A 15473-nucleotide genomic window follows, 5' to 3' on the forward strand; every position below is an offset into this window, starting at 1 on the left:
AACCACCACTAGATGTCAGTGTTACTAATGGATGCAGTGCAGTTTCAGGCTCTGTCGTGGTACATTTTGCCCGTTTCTTTCTTTCTTCGTCGATTTGAGACCAGGGGGTGGCAGGACTTCTCATTAAGCTGGATAACTTAAGCCCAAAGTGAGGACCTTCCAGCTGGAGCATCCTTTAGCTCTGCTCCTGTTTACTTTTGGCTTAGGTTAATGAAATGGTTCAATTTTCCCCTATTGGTGGAATTCCCCTTTAAATGAAAAGCAGATGATCAGTCAGGACACGTTTGGTGTCTGAAGTTGGCTTCTTTAGTTTTGCGTGGAGCTACAAGGCTAATGAATCTAAAAGTAATACAAAAGCCTACTGGCTTCTATTACATTTGCCTTGTAGCACAAAACTAAAGGAGCCAACTTCAGACACCAAACATGTCCTGGCTTTTTGAAAGAACCACCCCACCCCGCCCCAGCCCCCTCCCCACCCCCGCCTCCGCCAACTTCCATCCTCCCATTTCATGCTTCTTCTTACCGCAGATTTTGGTTATGAGAAAAACAGGGCCTGGAATGAAGTTAAACTGCATCTTCAAAGCTGCCCTGCCCCAAGAGGGCCACCGGCTGACAGTTCTTCCATATTACAGAGCCCATTCGGCCCCCTAGTTTGATTCAGCGCTTGTGAAACTCTGCTATTACCGCGCGTCCACACAGTGAGCCGCAAGAAATGAAAAAAAAAAAAAGTGAACAAACAAACATATATGTTCTTCAAAAGCAACAATAAAAAAATAACAAACTTATAAAATATCAAACAAGACTAAGGAGGTAACAGTCACTGGAGCAGTTTACCTGCTAGCTGCCCCAGACAAGGTAACAAACACACACACACACACACACTCACAGTCGCTCACTCACATACAAACAGGGTCGACACTCTCAACGTCACGGCCCAAAAGCTGTTCCTCTTCGGCGAACAATAAAATGCTTTTTTTTTGTCTTTTTCTTTTCTTCATTTTCTGACAAACGCTGATATTTGCTGTTCGTCATTGTCGGTCGTCGATGAAATGAATGTCCAGAGTCTGAATCATAAAAGTAAAGGGTTTCCTCTGCGGTGTCCTCATCTGAGAATTCAATATTTACAAAAGGGCGAAGAAAAAAAAAATGAGAAAAGGTCAAAGCCTCCGAAGTCCGTAGTTGAAAAGTTGCAAAAGGCGCTCTGCACGTGCTCGAAGAAAAAAAACAGCTGCGTCCCGCTCTGGTAGAGTCCAGCCGGCGGTCATTACACTTGCTAAGTGCTTCTCTGTAATGCGCATGTCGGACATGCACGGGTTTACCTCCAGTCTGACAGAAAAAAGATCGAAAGACAGACAGTCAAAGGTTTGGGGACACCTTTCCTTCCACTGAAACCAGCCCATTTTGACTTTCAAACAAGTTAGGAAAAGTTTTTGTTAGCATATAAAAAAGGATCCAATCCTTTAGGTATTTTGCTTCGAGACTCAGCTTCAGGTAGTATGAAGAAAAATGTTGCGTTTTAAAATGACATTAAAAGCACCTCTTTGTAAAAAGAACCTCTTTTGGCCCAAAGACTGCTGATCATAGGACAGGGTAGATTTTGGCTTTATTCCCAGTGGTAGGGCTTTTATCAGCTGTTCCTTCATTGTTTTGTAAGTTTTGCAAAGGAAAATGAGCAAGACTGAAGCATCTACCAGTTCAATATGTTAAGTTATTGCAAAAAAAGCTAGCACTGGCCCGAAACCACATACAGGTATTGGGCTGAAAATGCTAGATTGGATAAAAAAGAATGTCTTCAATAAGATCTTGTAGAAATCTAGCCTGAAATTTCACACAGATTGCATGAAGTCGTGTTGTTAGCTGTGCTTTACTTCCGGGTGGTAGAGCGCTTGAGTAGTTTGGCCTACTTTTAGATTGAAGGTTTCATTTTCGGTACTGAAGTGCTGCTTTTACTGCAAACCAACAAACCGCATTCTCACCCATGCTAAAAGCACCTAGGTGTCCCGAAACCTTTGAATGACATAGACAGAAAGAGAGATAGAAAGAGAGACAAGAAGAGGGGGTGGCTATTTGGTTCCTATGTGTTTTAGCCTCCATATTGCAGGTGTGGCTGGTCACTGCAGGATTAGAGCTGCCGCTGGCAGGCCGGTTCCACACCGAGGGTCTCGAGGGCCTGTTCTGTCCGGACACTGAGATTTCTGGGTTCTCATGGCTGGACCGTGGGTCAGGCTGGTGTTGATTCTGATCAGAGAGTTTAGTCCTCCTATCTCCGGATCTCCGAGGGTTGCAGAGTTCTGGAGGGTGCTGGTCTCAGTGCTACCGGTAGACTTCAGCTTCTGCCAGTCTAGCTCTTTAAGGGCAGTGAAGGGGGGGGTGTAGATGCTAATGCTAATGCTAACTTTGTGGATTTGCTTGTGTAAAGAAGCTCTACTGAAGCAGTGCTCGGTTCTATCTGGAGCTGTAGCTTCTCCAACATCACCTGCTTTCACTAACAAAGTCCTGTCCAAAAAGCAGGACAAACAAACACATTAAGAATCATGTTTTAGTGCCAATGGACTAGTGCAAAATTTCCCAAACATTATCCATAAAATGGCTGGTGTGGGTTCAAGCTTCTGTTCCTACTACGTCCGGTTCAGAACTGGTCATCCACCATGATAATTTAGAACAGTTCTTCTGCTTTGCTATAGAATGACTGTAAACATGTTTGGCTATATATCAGAGTGGATAACTCACAACCAGACAGCTCATTTCAATTAGTGCTGAATACGAACAGAACACACGACTGCCAATATTGGTGCAGCCTTGCTATGTTTGAGGCTGTAAACCTCAAACATACCCAAATACATAATGGAATAAACATTTTCCCCATTTTCCAGCTTTCAAAAGCAGATAGAGCTGCTTATAAGAAGCATTAAAACCAGAAGGAAAGTGAATACACAGCCTTAACGTTAACACGCAATTGCAATTCTCATAGAGGCGCCAGCAGAAATTTGCATTATCAAAGGCTTTGCCCCGTACTATACTATACTATATGCAATTGCTATTAATATAATTACATAATTGCATAATTAGTCACATTACAATGTAATGAATTCCATTCACATTCTTAAAAGGTAAAGCATGAACCCACTACCCAGCTGATTGGCCAGGCCTTCATGAGCGGAGGTGTGTTGGAGCATGGAAAACAGAACTGGACAGGGATCAGAGAGCACTGCTCCAGCAGACGCTGATGGTGGACACTGAGGACGCAGCTAATAGAGGGGCGGAGCTTAATATCCCACCACTCTAGGACCATGAGGGTGGTGCAGGGGGCTATGGCTACTGTTGATGCTGCTTGTTTTGGTGAGGTTAGCAGGATACAGCACATACGGTACCAGTCAAAAGTTTGGAGACACTTGAGAAACAAAACCTTGTATCTCCATTTTTTTGTCATTTTATATTTTCCTACAGAATTTGACAGAATTTGAAAACACCAGCTGCCCTTTACAAAAGTGTTAACCATTTATTATGAAAGGAGCAATCGAAATGCTTGAAAAATACTTGAAAAAAAAAAATCTTCCAAAGATAAGAAAGTTTTTCTTTCCCCTGAAGTTACCACTTTGGAGATACGAGGTTTTGTCGAGGTTTTTTTTTATAATTAACGAATTATCTTTATCAAGTCTGTTGGAAAAGCATCTCAGGTGGCTCCTCATGCGGCCGCTTGACAAACTGCCAAAGGCAAAGGCTGGATACTATGAAGGACATTAAAACAGATTAACACTTTTTGGTCACTCTACAATTCCATATGTAAATTCATAGTTGAAATGTTTTCACTTCCATTCTAAAATAAATAAAACTCTTCACAAGCAGCTTCTTTTGACTGGTACTGCAGATCTTGGGTTGAAGGTTTAAGACTTGGAAAAGAAAAAGGAAATGAGGATAAGGAGGGAGAGGGATGATGTCACAGGAGGAAGGCTCATAATCAGGCCTCGCTAAATGAGTGCAGGAGGAATGGCAGCGAGACCTGCGTGCATGTGCTCGTGAATCTGTACGTGCGTCTGCGCCTCAGTAGCGGTGAGGCTGATGAGAGTACTGTGAGCTCTGCTGAGATGAAGATGAATATCCCATAGTGCTCTGCGACTGGGTGGAGCCCTGGACGTTGCTTTGGTAGCCAAGGCGCGAGCTGGAGTGCTGAAATACACAAATGGAAGGAGAGAGAGAGAGAGAGAGAGAGAGAGAAAGAGAGAGAGAGAGAGAGAGAGAGAGACAGACAGAGAGGAGTGACATTGAGAGAGAGACAGAGAGACAGAAAGAAAGAAAGAAAGTAATACAGAGAAAGAGGGAGAAAGTGACAGATGAAAGAAGAGAGAAGAGGAAAAATGAAAGAGTGAGAAAAAGAGTTGCGAATGAAAGAAAAAAAAAAGAGTAACAGCGAGAAAGAGTGAGAGAGAGAAAGAGAGAGAGAGAGAGGGTGAATAGACAGAAAAAGAGAGAGTAACAGAGAGAAAGAGCCAGTGAAAGAGAGAGAGAGTAAGAAAGACAGAGAAGGAGGACAACAGAGAAAGAGAAAAAAGTGACAGAAAAAGACAGAGAGAGAGGTGTGGAGAGAGTTACAGAGAAAGAGAGAACAAGAGAGACAGAAAAAGAGAAAGAGTGATAGAGAAAGAGAATAAGAGAGAGAGAGAGAGAGAGACAAAGGAAGAGAAAAGAGAGAGAGAGAGCGAGGGACGGAGAAAGTGACAGAAAAAGAGAGAGAGGGCAAATGAGACCGAACGAGAGAGACAATAAAAGAGAGAGAAGAGTTGGAAAGAAAGAGAGAGAGAAAGAGACAGAGTGACATTGAGAGTAAGAGAGGAAGAGTGAGAGAAAGTGAGAGATAGAGAGAGAGAAAGAGAGAGAGAGAGAGAGAGAGAGAATGTGTGTGTGAGAGAGAGAGAGAACGTGTAAGAGAGAGGGAGAGAGAGAGAGAGAGAGAAGGAGAGAGAGAAAGTGACATGGTTAGTAATCAGTCTGTCAGTGGAGTGAACTATTTCACTCTCGCCAGCAAAAGTTAATCAACATTAAACTCAGTATAAATCAAAGCAGAGATCTGGAACGTTTCTGAAAGCAGTAAAACCTGTTCATCTGTTCATTGTAGTGAGCAGCAGGTTAAGACACATCTGTTCTGTGTGTGTGTGTGTGTGTGTGTGTGTGTGTGTGTGTGTGTGTGAGTAGGATTTGGCAAGGGGAGCCTAGACATCCAGTTTAAAAGAACATCCAAGTCGGTCCTCTATCAAGACAAACAATCCGTAAACGTAAAGAAGGTAGCAGGGCTGTAGTAGATAACACTGCCATGCTGATAAGATGATCATTAAATATGTTTCTAGAGGCAGAATTCACAGAACAAGCTTGTAAATGCATTAAATGTGTTATTGTACATTTAACCTGATCATTCAAATTGAGGGCAAACAAAGCGCTGAAGATTTTGGCCCTGAGGCGTCAGTCAGGGCTCTGAACATGGCAAACGTTGTGGTGTTCATTTTCACCCAGTACTAACACGTGATGTTTGTCACATGTCATGATCTTTCACAACCATTCCTTTAAAGCGAACCAAACACTCAATACAATAGCTTGTAATGATTACAGTTTATTTACAATTTGTATACATTTGTGTGCGAAAGTTGGGCAAATGACATTTTGTTGATTACAGTGGAAAAAAACAGGCAAAAATAAAAGTAAATGTGGCATGTGCAATGTTTCCTATTCCACTGGCTGCCATGCACCTCCCAGCATAACAGATCTATCCTTATTCTTAACAGTTGGCAAGGTGTTCTTTTCATCAGATTCTGCTTTTTCTCTGCAAAAACTGTGGCCAAAAGGTTCCATTTGTATTTCATCAGTCCACAGCACTTGTTTTCAAAATGCCTCTAGCTTATCTAGATGATTCGAATACTTCAGACACTGATTTTCTGCTGACCCTAGCATGCAGATCATGTGAGCATCACTGCACAGTACAGCAATGCACCACCACTCCCCTGTCAGCTCCGGTCCTTTGCTGCCATGTGGGGGTTTTGCTTTGCCTTTCCAGTCAGCATACGAGCAGTTCTATAGTTTTCTTGGGCTTCCAGATCTTGGCTGGACCTCCACAGTTCCCCTTAACTGCCATTTCTTAATGACATTTCGAACAGCGCAAACTGTGAGCTATAAGTCCTTTGACATCTTTTTATAGCCTTCACCTCCTTTGTGGGCATCAATTAGCTTTACCTTCAGATCCTCAGCCCACAGTTGTCAGCACAAGGTTGAAAGAGTCAAAGAACTTACGCTCTGGATTTTGATATCAGCTAACGACATTTTTTAATGTCCTTAACAGTCCTACTGAGGCATTTAAGCAGTGTTCAAACTTTTGCATGTGCCACAATTACCATTTTTGCCTTTTAAATTTTTTAAGTTTAACAGATATGAAGTAACTGCAATGACATTGGCAGAAAAATGTCACTTTTTTTAAAAGTTTGCTGCATGTTTTCACTTCAGAAATGAACAAAATATGTTTGACCCACTGTAAGGAGTGTTTTTTTTTGGAAACATATGAACTAAGTGAATTAATATTACTGGCCTGTTCTCAAAATGTTGTGGAGGTACAAACATCTTTACCCAGTGTGTGTGAGAGGGAGGTCTTATGCACCGGTTTGACCCTCGTGTGTCTGCTTATGTCCATGGACAGGGTCAATTAAACCCACAGAGTGGCACTGTTGCCTGTATTTAAAAGCATATGAAGGACAACAAACTGAGAGAGAAAGGGGAATGGTGTGCTGCATGGTGGAACGTAGTGGCCAAAAACTAGGACACAGAGTGGCTGCGGTTAGGTGTGCGTGTGACATACAAGACACCGTTTTAACTCTGCTTGCAGCTGCCTGCCTGCGTGCACCCATTTATGACATTTGTGTGGCTTACGTGCAAAAATGAAACAAAAATTCAATGTTCTATGATAAGGGCTGTTTAAAAAAGGTGCCACGTTTAGGATGATTCACTTCATCACTGTCGGAACAAAACCTTATGGCCCTTATTTAGGCCCGAAACACACTTCACGCAGGGAAAGGCAGATGCTTCAAGCTATGCAGATGGGGTTTCACATGCAGTTGTGTTCAAACATTATGACACATTTTATAATGCAACATAAGCGCGAGCTGCATTCTGAGCATGACAGCAAGGGGCGCTATAATGACAACCAAGCCTGTCCAAGCGGTCCTCTGTCCAAGTTCGTACAGAAGGGCTGAGGGTTTGCAATACGTTGGCCGAGTGCCGTCATTTGCATTTGCGTACTTGCGTATGTTTCTGGCCTTACAGTGACGATATGAGGAAACAGCATGGAGGGAACACCTCATTCATAAATGAGGATTACTGGTGTAGTGATTTATAGCACGACACAAAAATAACGTCTAAACCACTCTGGCAATAATTTTCCTCATTAAGAAGCCATTGTGAAAGACACTTTCTACATTGTTTCCAAACTGGTTTGGTCACACACAGTAGATCACTCTTTAAATTTGTCCTATATCAGCACCTCAGCTCACACACTCACACACACTCAGCTGATTAACTAAGATATCGCTGCTGTCAGAACAAAACCTCATATTTCCAAAATGGTAACTTTACAGGAGAAGCAAAAAACATACTTTACTTTTAATGTAAGTCAATGGAACCAGACATTTTTCCAAGTCATTTTGGGGCGTTTCTTTTGGTCCATTCTTAGTGAAATTTACAAACATTGCAAAGGGCAACAGGTATTTTCAAATGATGTCAAAAACTGAAAAAGGTGAGGTTTTGTTTCCGACAGCAGGGATATTTAAAAAAAAAAAAGTTTTGATCTGTTTGGGGGGAACAGCACAGCAAACCTTCTAACTGCTGCAGTAGGAGAAAAGAGGAGAGTAAAAAAGCTCAAAAGGATTTCAGATCCTGATACTGAACTTTAAATGCCGTCTTCTTCCTGCACCAAATTCGCTGTTTGTGTGTGGAAAGCAGGTTTAGCTTGTAATCCAAAATCAGTGAAGACTAATTTGACATGTTGAGATTCTAATTACTTGCTTCAGCAGTTTCAGCCTTCAATCTTATTTTTCAGCTTTACAATGGGTTTTACAAATGAATTCAATGTGCACACGTGAAGCTGCTTTTCAGTTTTTGACATAATTTCAAAATGCCTGTTAACCTTTACATTGTGTGCAAATGTCATGATGAATGGACTAAAAGAAATGATCCAGAATGACTTGTAAAAACATCTGGTTCCACTGACTTACAATAAAAGTAATACAATAAATGTTTTTTCCTTCTCCTGCAAAGTTATTATTTTGGAGGTAAGAGGTTTTGATCCAACAACAGCGATAAGGAAAAATGCATTTTTAACAAGGTGTTTTTAATAGTCAACATTTAACATTTAATTTTACATGTGCAAATCAAATTCCCTGATATTAAGAATGAAATATTTACTAGTTATGACTTAATTTTCACATGTAAAACTGATTTCCTGAAAAAAAACCTTTAGCATGTTAATTTAATCTTTAACTGCAATAAAAAATACCATATGTTAAACATCTTGTTAGTAAAAGCTGTTCCTGCAATTATAATAAACTGGAAAAAGGCTGCAATTCTTACCATTGAGAAATAAAACCTTAGATGTTAAAATATAATTCCTACAATGAAATTTGTATTAATTTTAAAATGCTCTAATTGTATTTTGCACATATTTAATTTCTCTATAGTAAAAAACTGTCACTGCTGGACTGATAATAGTCCACCGACAAGATGACACATCCAGCCAACAGCGTCCTGTGGGCAGCGTCCTGTGGCCACTGATGAAGGACTAGAGGATGACCAACACAAACTGTGCAGCAGCAGATGAGCTATCGTCTCTGACTTTACATCTACAAGGTGGACCAACAAGGTAGGAGTGTCCAATAGAGTGTACAGTGAGTGGACTCTCTGTGTCTGATCCACTTGTACCAGTACAACACACACTAACACACCACCACCATGTCAATGTCACTGCAGTGCTGAGGATGACCCATCACCCAAATAATACCTACTCTGTGGTAGTCCTGTGGGGGTCCTGACCATTGAAAAACAGGGTGAAAGGGGGCTAACAAAGTATACAGAGAGACAGATGGACTACAGTCTGTAATTGTAGAACTACAAAGTACACCTATATAGTAAGTGGAGCTAATAAACTGGACAATGAGGGTAAAAACAAAGTAGGGCACTTAATGAAGTGGCCAGTTGGTGTATCTCGTGCACTACGTAATGCATGATCCAGCAAGGGTAAATCATTTCACTCAGTGATAAATAGGTATCAAGGGTAATCCCTGAGGTGCTTTTAATATATCATAAGGCATACTGCCATCGTGAAGTGTAGAAATAGAACTGCAATACGATATTGGGTGACGGTGGGACCTGTGGGGGGTCCAGAATGTTCAGGCTGACTGCAACACTTCTCAGAAACACCATTACACACTTTCTTCTCCAAGTGTGTGTGTGTATGTGTGAGCGGTTGAAGTATAACCTGTAGCTGACTGCCCTCAGCACAGGAGCAGCAGCTGTCTGCATCACTGACACTCTCTGAGCGGAAGCCAGTCATTTTCCCGTAAAGCGCACTGAGCACTGGGCCTGGCAACAGGGGGTCATTTAGAGGAGCAATGACCCCAACCAGTCATCATGCCCTACATCATGCTTTAATAGTGGTGACTGGCAAAAGCCAATCAAAGTGAATCTAAACTGTTAGCTGTGTCTGTTCAGTGTAAATGGGTACATTGACTAACACAGGAGGGGTTGCATGTATCGCTTAGTACTGGCTGCAGTTTAGGGATGTGCTGCTTGTTCTGGGGAGAGACATTAGCAGACGTTTCCTTAATACTGGACTGTAGATCTGCTGTGAATGTGGCTCTGCTGGTGCACCTGCTGTATCAGTACTGCACAGGTCAATACAGTAATAACAGCTACAAACACAGCACAGTTATAATACATAAATGATGAGGTTCCTTAGCTCTCTCTCTCTCTCTCTCTCTCTCTTTCCTCCTTACTCCATCTTTCTCTTTCTTTTCCTTCCTTACCTTGCTCTCTTTCCCTCCTTACCCCTTTCTCTTTTCCCTCCTCATCTCTATGTCTTTTCCTCCTTACCCCGTTTCTCTTTTTCTTTCCCCTCCTTACCTTCTCTTTTCCCTCCTTACCCCTTTCCCTTTTCCCTCCTCACCTCTCTCTCCTTCCCTCACCCTTTCTTTCTCTTTCCCTTTTCCCTCCTTACCCCCTTTTTCTCTCTCTCTTTTCCCTTCTTACCTCTCTCTCTCTTTCCCTCCTTGCCCCTTTCTCTTTCTCTTTTCACACATTACCTCGATCTCTTTCCTTCCTTCCTCTTTCTCTTTTCCCTCCTTATCTCTCTTTCTTTCCCTTCTTACCCCTCTTTCTCTTTCTCTTTCCCCTCCATCCCTCCTCTTTCACTCTTTTCCTTCCTAACCTTGCTCTCTTTCTCTCCTTACCCCATCCCCCCTCTTTCTCTCTCTTTTCCGTCCTTACCTTGCTCTTTCCCCCCTTACCCCCTTTCGCTTGTCCCTCCTTATCTGTCTTTCCCTCCTTACCTCGTTTCTCTTTTCTTTCCCTCCTTACCTTCTCTTTTCCCTCCTTACCTCTCTCTCTTTTTCCCTCCCTTCTCCCTTTCTCTTTTCCCTCCTCACCCCCTTTCTCTCTTTCTCCTTTTCCTCCTTATCTTTCTCTTTCTCTCCTTAACCCTTTTTCTCTTTTCCCTCCTTACCTCTCTCCTTCTTTCTGTTTCCCCCTCCTTACCACTCTTTTTTCTCTTTTCTCTCCTTACCTCTCTCTTATTCCCTCTCTCTCTCTTTGTCCATTTTCTCTCTCTCTCTCTCTCTCTCTCTCTCTCTCTCTCTCTCTCTCTGAGTTACTGTATTTGGTGTAGAGATCAGGCGGCGGGTTGGGGGTGCAGTAGATAACTCTGGTGGGCTGACAGGGTTTATCAGTTAAAGTTTACACACACAGTCACAGTCCTCTGAGGCAGCGTTCGTGTGGTCTCTCCTCAGCGGTAGGGGAGAGGGGGAAAGGGCAGCAGGGCTTCACTCCACCGCCAGTGGCTTTAGGGCACGTGAGGACTTCATTTAGTTATTCATTGATTTACTACTGCGAAAGAGGGTGTTTATTTAGTGAGCATGCTCAAACATTACTAAAGGTTTCTGCAAAATAAAGAGGCGTATCAAACCCTCAGGCCTGCAGTACTCGCTCACTTTTCTGGTTGAGCTGGATGAGGCACATTCAGTCCATCTCCACAGTAACATGTCACTGACAGCGAGAAAGTCACGCAAAGTAGGCAGACAGAGGGAGGAAAAGCAGAGGAGAAGAAGAGAAAAGGGAAGACTGAAAGTGCATTTTCGGACAGTGCATGTCCTGACCAGCCATCAAAACCTCCTGACTTTGCAAAGTACCTCTCACTAATGTTGTGAAAGAGTAAAATCATTACTTCTGGTTACTGAAGTTAAGGGTGGGGTCATGCTTAGAACAGCCTTATTTCATACACACACTTACCCACACTAAAAGTATTGGGACACACCTCTTAATTACTGAGGGAGTGGTGTAAAGCACGCTGCCACTGGACTCTGGAGCCATGGAAACGCATTGTGTGGAACAACCAATCACACTTCTCTATCTGCCAGTCTGATGGACGAGTCTGGGTTTGGCGAATGCCACCTAGAAAGTCACCTGTCTGACTGCGCTGTGCCAACTGTAAAGTTTGGTGGAGGAGGGATAATGATATGGTCTTGTTTTTCAGGGGTTGGCCTAGGACCCTTAGGTCCAGTGAACTGTACACATATAACTTTGTGGGAACAGTTTGGGGAAGAATCTTTTCTGTTCCAGCATGACTGAGCCACAGTGCACATAGCAAGGTCCATGACATGATTGGGTGAGTTTGATGTGGAAGAACTTGACTGGCCCTCACAGAGCTCTGACCTCAACCCCATCAAAAACCTCTGGGATGACATAAAAGCTCCTGTGGGTGTAATGTGTAGGTGTCCCAATACTTTTGTCTATATAGTGTATATACAATACATATGGGACTTCGTATTTTGTATATGTGCTCAGATTGTTATAATATAAATTAAATTAAAATTTTTAACTTGTAGAAAACACCATATAACATTACAATACAAAAGAATTGAATTTAAGATTGTCAGTAAAGCTTCAAAGATGAATAGAATATCACTTCCTTCAGTTGACTGTTTATACTCAACGCACTCTTAAGCAAGCAAAGAGAATAATTACAGAATTCTCTCATCCAGCGAACCCTCTCTTCCAACCACTTTCTCCAGGTAGGTGCTATAGATCTTTAAAAATGAAGACAACCTGCTTTAAGAACAGCTTTTTTCCTACTGCAACCAGTTACTAAACTGTGAAGCGCCAGTACATCTTTTCGAACAGCTGCTAATGCAACGACACTGGACAGCTGAACGCACTTGGAGGAAAGTGCCAACTACCAGTTCTGTTACGTTAGTTAACAAATACCTGTGCTGGCTAGCTTCGCACTAGGTGATTGGGGGGGTTCCTACCCACCCAGAGAGAGCGAGGCCAATTGTGCCCTCTTGGACTCCCAAGCCACAGATGGCTGTAGCATCACCAGGGGTCAAACTCGATCTGACTGGGCTAATGCATAGAGGGTTGTGCCACTCGGGAGCCCCATGAATGACATCTTATGAACAGGTTAGAAGAACACGGGTTTGGTTCCAGATTTCTCCACGATGCTCTCATCCGTCGCACTCATTCGGTCAAATCTATCACCAGTACTTCTGATTTAACTTAATGAAGGACTGATTAGATAAACCAGGTATTGGATGATAACTAGAATTAATACTGGGCTCCTTTGAGGAGAGGTTTAGAAATGGCATACAGCAACATACATAAAAACTCTTAAATTAATGTTTACTGTTTCTATTCTAATGTTTGGTTTTCCTGAGCAAAAACACTTACCAGATAAAAAGTTTTTAAAAAGTAATTTTCTCAGGTACCTAAAACTTTTGCACAAGACTGTTTATGTAATATATATGGTGCATATTGTCGCTGCATATACATACTCACATATCCATAATGTATAAGGGACATATTACTACATATAACTACTTACATCGCTGTTGTCAGAAGAAAACCTTGTGTCTCGTTTTTCAGTTTCTGACATAATTTGAAAAAGCCTGTTGCCCTTTACATTGTGTGTAAATTTCATGAAGATTAGACCAAAAGAGACGACCCAGAATGAAAAAGTCTGGGTCCACTGACTTACATTAAAGGTAACATAGGTTTTTTCCTTTTCCTGTAAAGTTACTTACATATGTAGTATACTGTACTATTACATTACATTATATTATATTAAACTATACATACGGGATCTATTTTAGTACATATAATTGAATTCCAGATTATGTCTGTGACACTGTATTTAAAAATAATTATTACATTTCACTCAGAAACACTTCACTTAATATAATTCATATCTGTCTACTTACATTTTTGCACATTTTATTTATTTAACAATATCGGCTGCTACAATACTGTATCAACCAAATACTGTATTCCGTTGCTGTTGTTCTGGTTGCTACCTCAGTGACTGCTATGCTCATAAATGCTAGGCTATCTGCTAATATGTCATAGTATGTTACATCCCACTTTGCACAATCTACATATTCTCAGTACTGTCTACTGTCTGTGATTGTACATAAAATGAAATGAAATGACAATAAAGCCTCTTATACTAAAGCCTCTTGAATTACTTACGCATACAGAATATGTGTGGGACATATTATTACTACATATAGGGTACTTACAACTATATAACAGATATGGAACAGACTATATTATATATAATACCTACAGGATGTCATCATATAAGTAAATAATACCCGTATATATAATACATGATTTTATATGTTAAAGTACAAGTGACACATATGTGTACAAAAAGAATCAAAGCTGAAACACTGAGGTCCCTCCTCTTACTGTTCAACTGATATTGCATAAACATTTCTTTAGAAGTTGGTGTGTGTGTATGTGTACATGGGAGCGAGAGAGAGAGAGAGAGAGACAGAGAGAGAGAAGTGAGAGACTAGGAAGTAAGAGATAAGAGAGAGGCACACCTGGTAGTCTGACTGCAGGACATTTGTTCCTGAGGTGGCCCCTGAGGGTCCGATGCGGGGCTTCTTGTTTGGAGGCCCCTGGTCCTGGCCGTGCTGGATGGAGGGCCCTGTGTTGGCCCCTGCGGCCCCTGACGTGCCATTTGTCTGAGCGGAGCTTTGCTGTGACTGAGCCTGCTGCGTTTGCGTCTGCGTCTGAGCCTGCGTCTGCGCAGCCGTCTGCTGGTGCTGCTGCGTCTGGTTCTAGATAAAAACCACGCATGCAATATTAGGGCATTACAAAAACGGGTAAATATTAGATATCACAAAACTGGTCAACTCATGACTGACCTGCATTGTTTTGACCAACAACGATTCATGTATATGGATCATGTAAGAGAGTCTTCTTCAGCCATACGATGAAGTGTGTGTAATATAACCAGCGTTATGAACTAGCAAGGCTAGTTAATAGAAGAAATCTGCAGTGTTAGGATCGGTTAGCTAGCTAAGTTATCTTTTCTTACTTTAGCTGCTGATAGGTTAGCTTGATAACTTGAAAGTTAGCTTAACCAGGGACTGCACATGCATTATTAACGCACTATTAATACATTATCAATACACTTATATGCATGCCATCTTTTGCACAAGAGATGTGTCCTCCTCAGCATCTAACGCTGCACTAGCTAGCTCTAGACTTAGCTTTAGCATTAGCATTAGCCCTTCTGAAGGGGTAGCTTTCCTCTCTAAGACGTCTTGCTTAGTCATAGTATTCCTATGACATCACACAATCTCGCTTGTCACGATATTGGCAGGTAACTTCAGGTTCATTTGGCAGCGCAGTGGCGGTCTCTCATGAGATAACGAAGCCTCAGTAAATGCAGGAAAACACTTTTTTGGGAAAACTCAGTTTAAAACTCATTTTTAAAACATACTAGCCGATACATTTCAGTGTATTTCCTTGATTTTATTTGATTTGTTGCTGTAGTGATAACAAAGGAGAGCGGACCTCTAAATGAGTGGATCAGCCACAGGAGTTTTTAAACACGCACTGTCCACTCTATTAGACACACCTACTTTGTTGGTCCACCTTAGAAATGAGCTTAATTAAGTGACTGACCAGTGCAGTCAAGTTACAGCTTGCCTACCAAAATGGCGGTGGGGCGTTCTTAACGACGTAATTGAATACTATGAATTAGACAAAAAAAACTACCACTGTAATATCAGGAGACTGAAATATTTCCAGGGTTTGATTACGGTGAACATCGTTCCCTCCATCAATGAACTGATAAGATATATACATGATACACATGCAAGTTTGCGCTGAACATCTTGAGAGGCCTATTTTTTTTTTAAAAGTAATAATGTGTTCCACCT

The 15473-nt window shown here is 41.8% G+C and overlaps 1 protein-coding gene across 1 annotated transcript in view; it reads right to left on the reverse strand.

The window, feature by feature from the left end:
• Window positions 1-490: 490 nt before the first annotated feature.
• The window catches only part of cdk19 (cyclin-dependent kinase 19), a 101241-nt gene continuing 86258 nt past the window's right edge, over window positions 491-15473 (reverse strand). The window contains exons 12-13 of the mRNA XM_036581338.1: window positions 14124-14363; window positions 491-4167 (exon numbers count right to left, since the gene is read on the reverse strand). Of these exons, the coding sequence (XP_036437231.1) occupies window positions 4042-4167; window positions 14124-14363 (366 nt within the window). The 3' untranslated portion in view covers window positions 491-4041. The remainder of the gene's footprint in view (window positions 4168-14123; window positions 14364-15473) is intronic.

This window comes from Colossoma macropomum, unplaced genomic scaffold (genome assembly GCF_904425465.1).
Source record: "Colossoma macropomum unplaced genomic scaffold, Colossoma_macropomum, whole genome shotgun sequence".
Taxonomy (NCBI): Eukaryota; Metazoa; Chordata; class Actinopteri; order Characiformes; family Serrasalmidae; genus Colossoma; species Colossoma macropomum.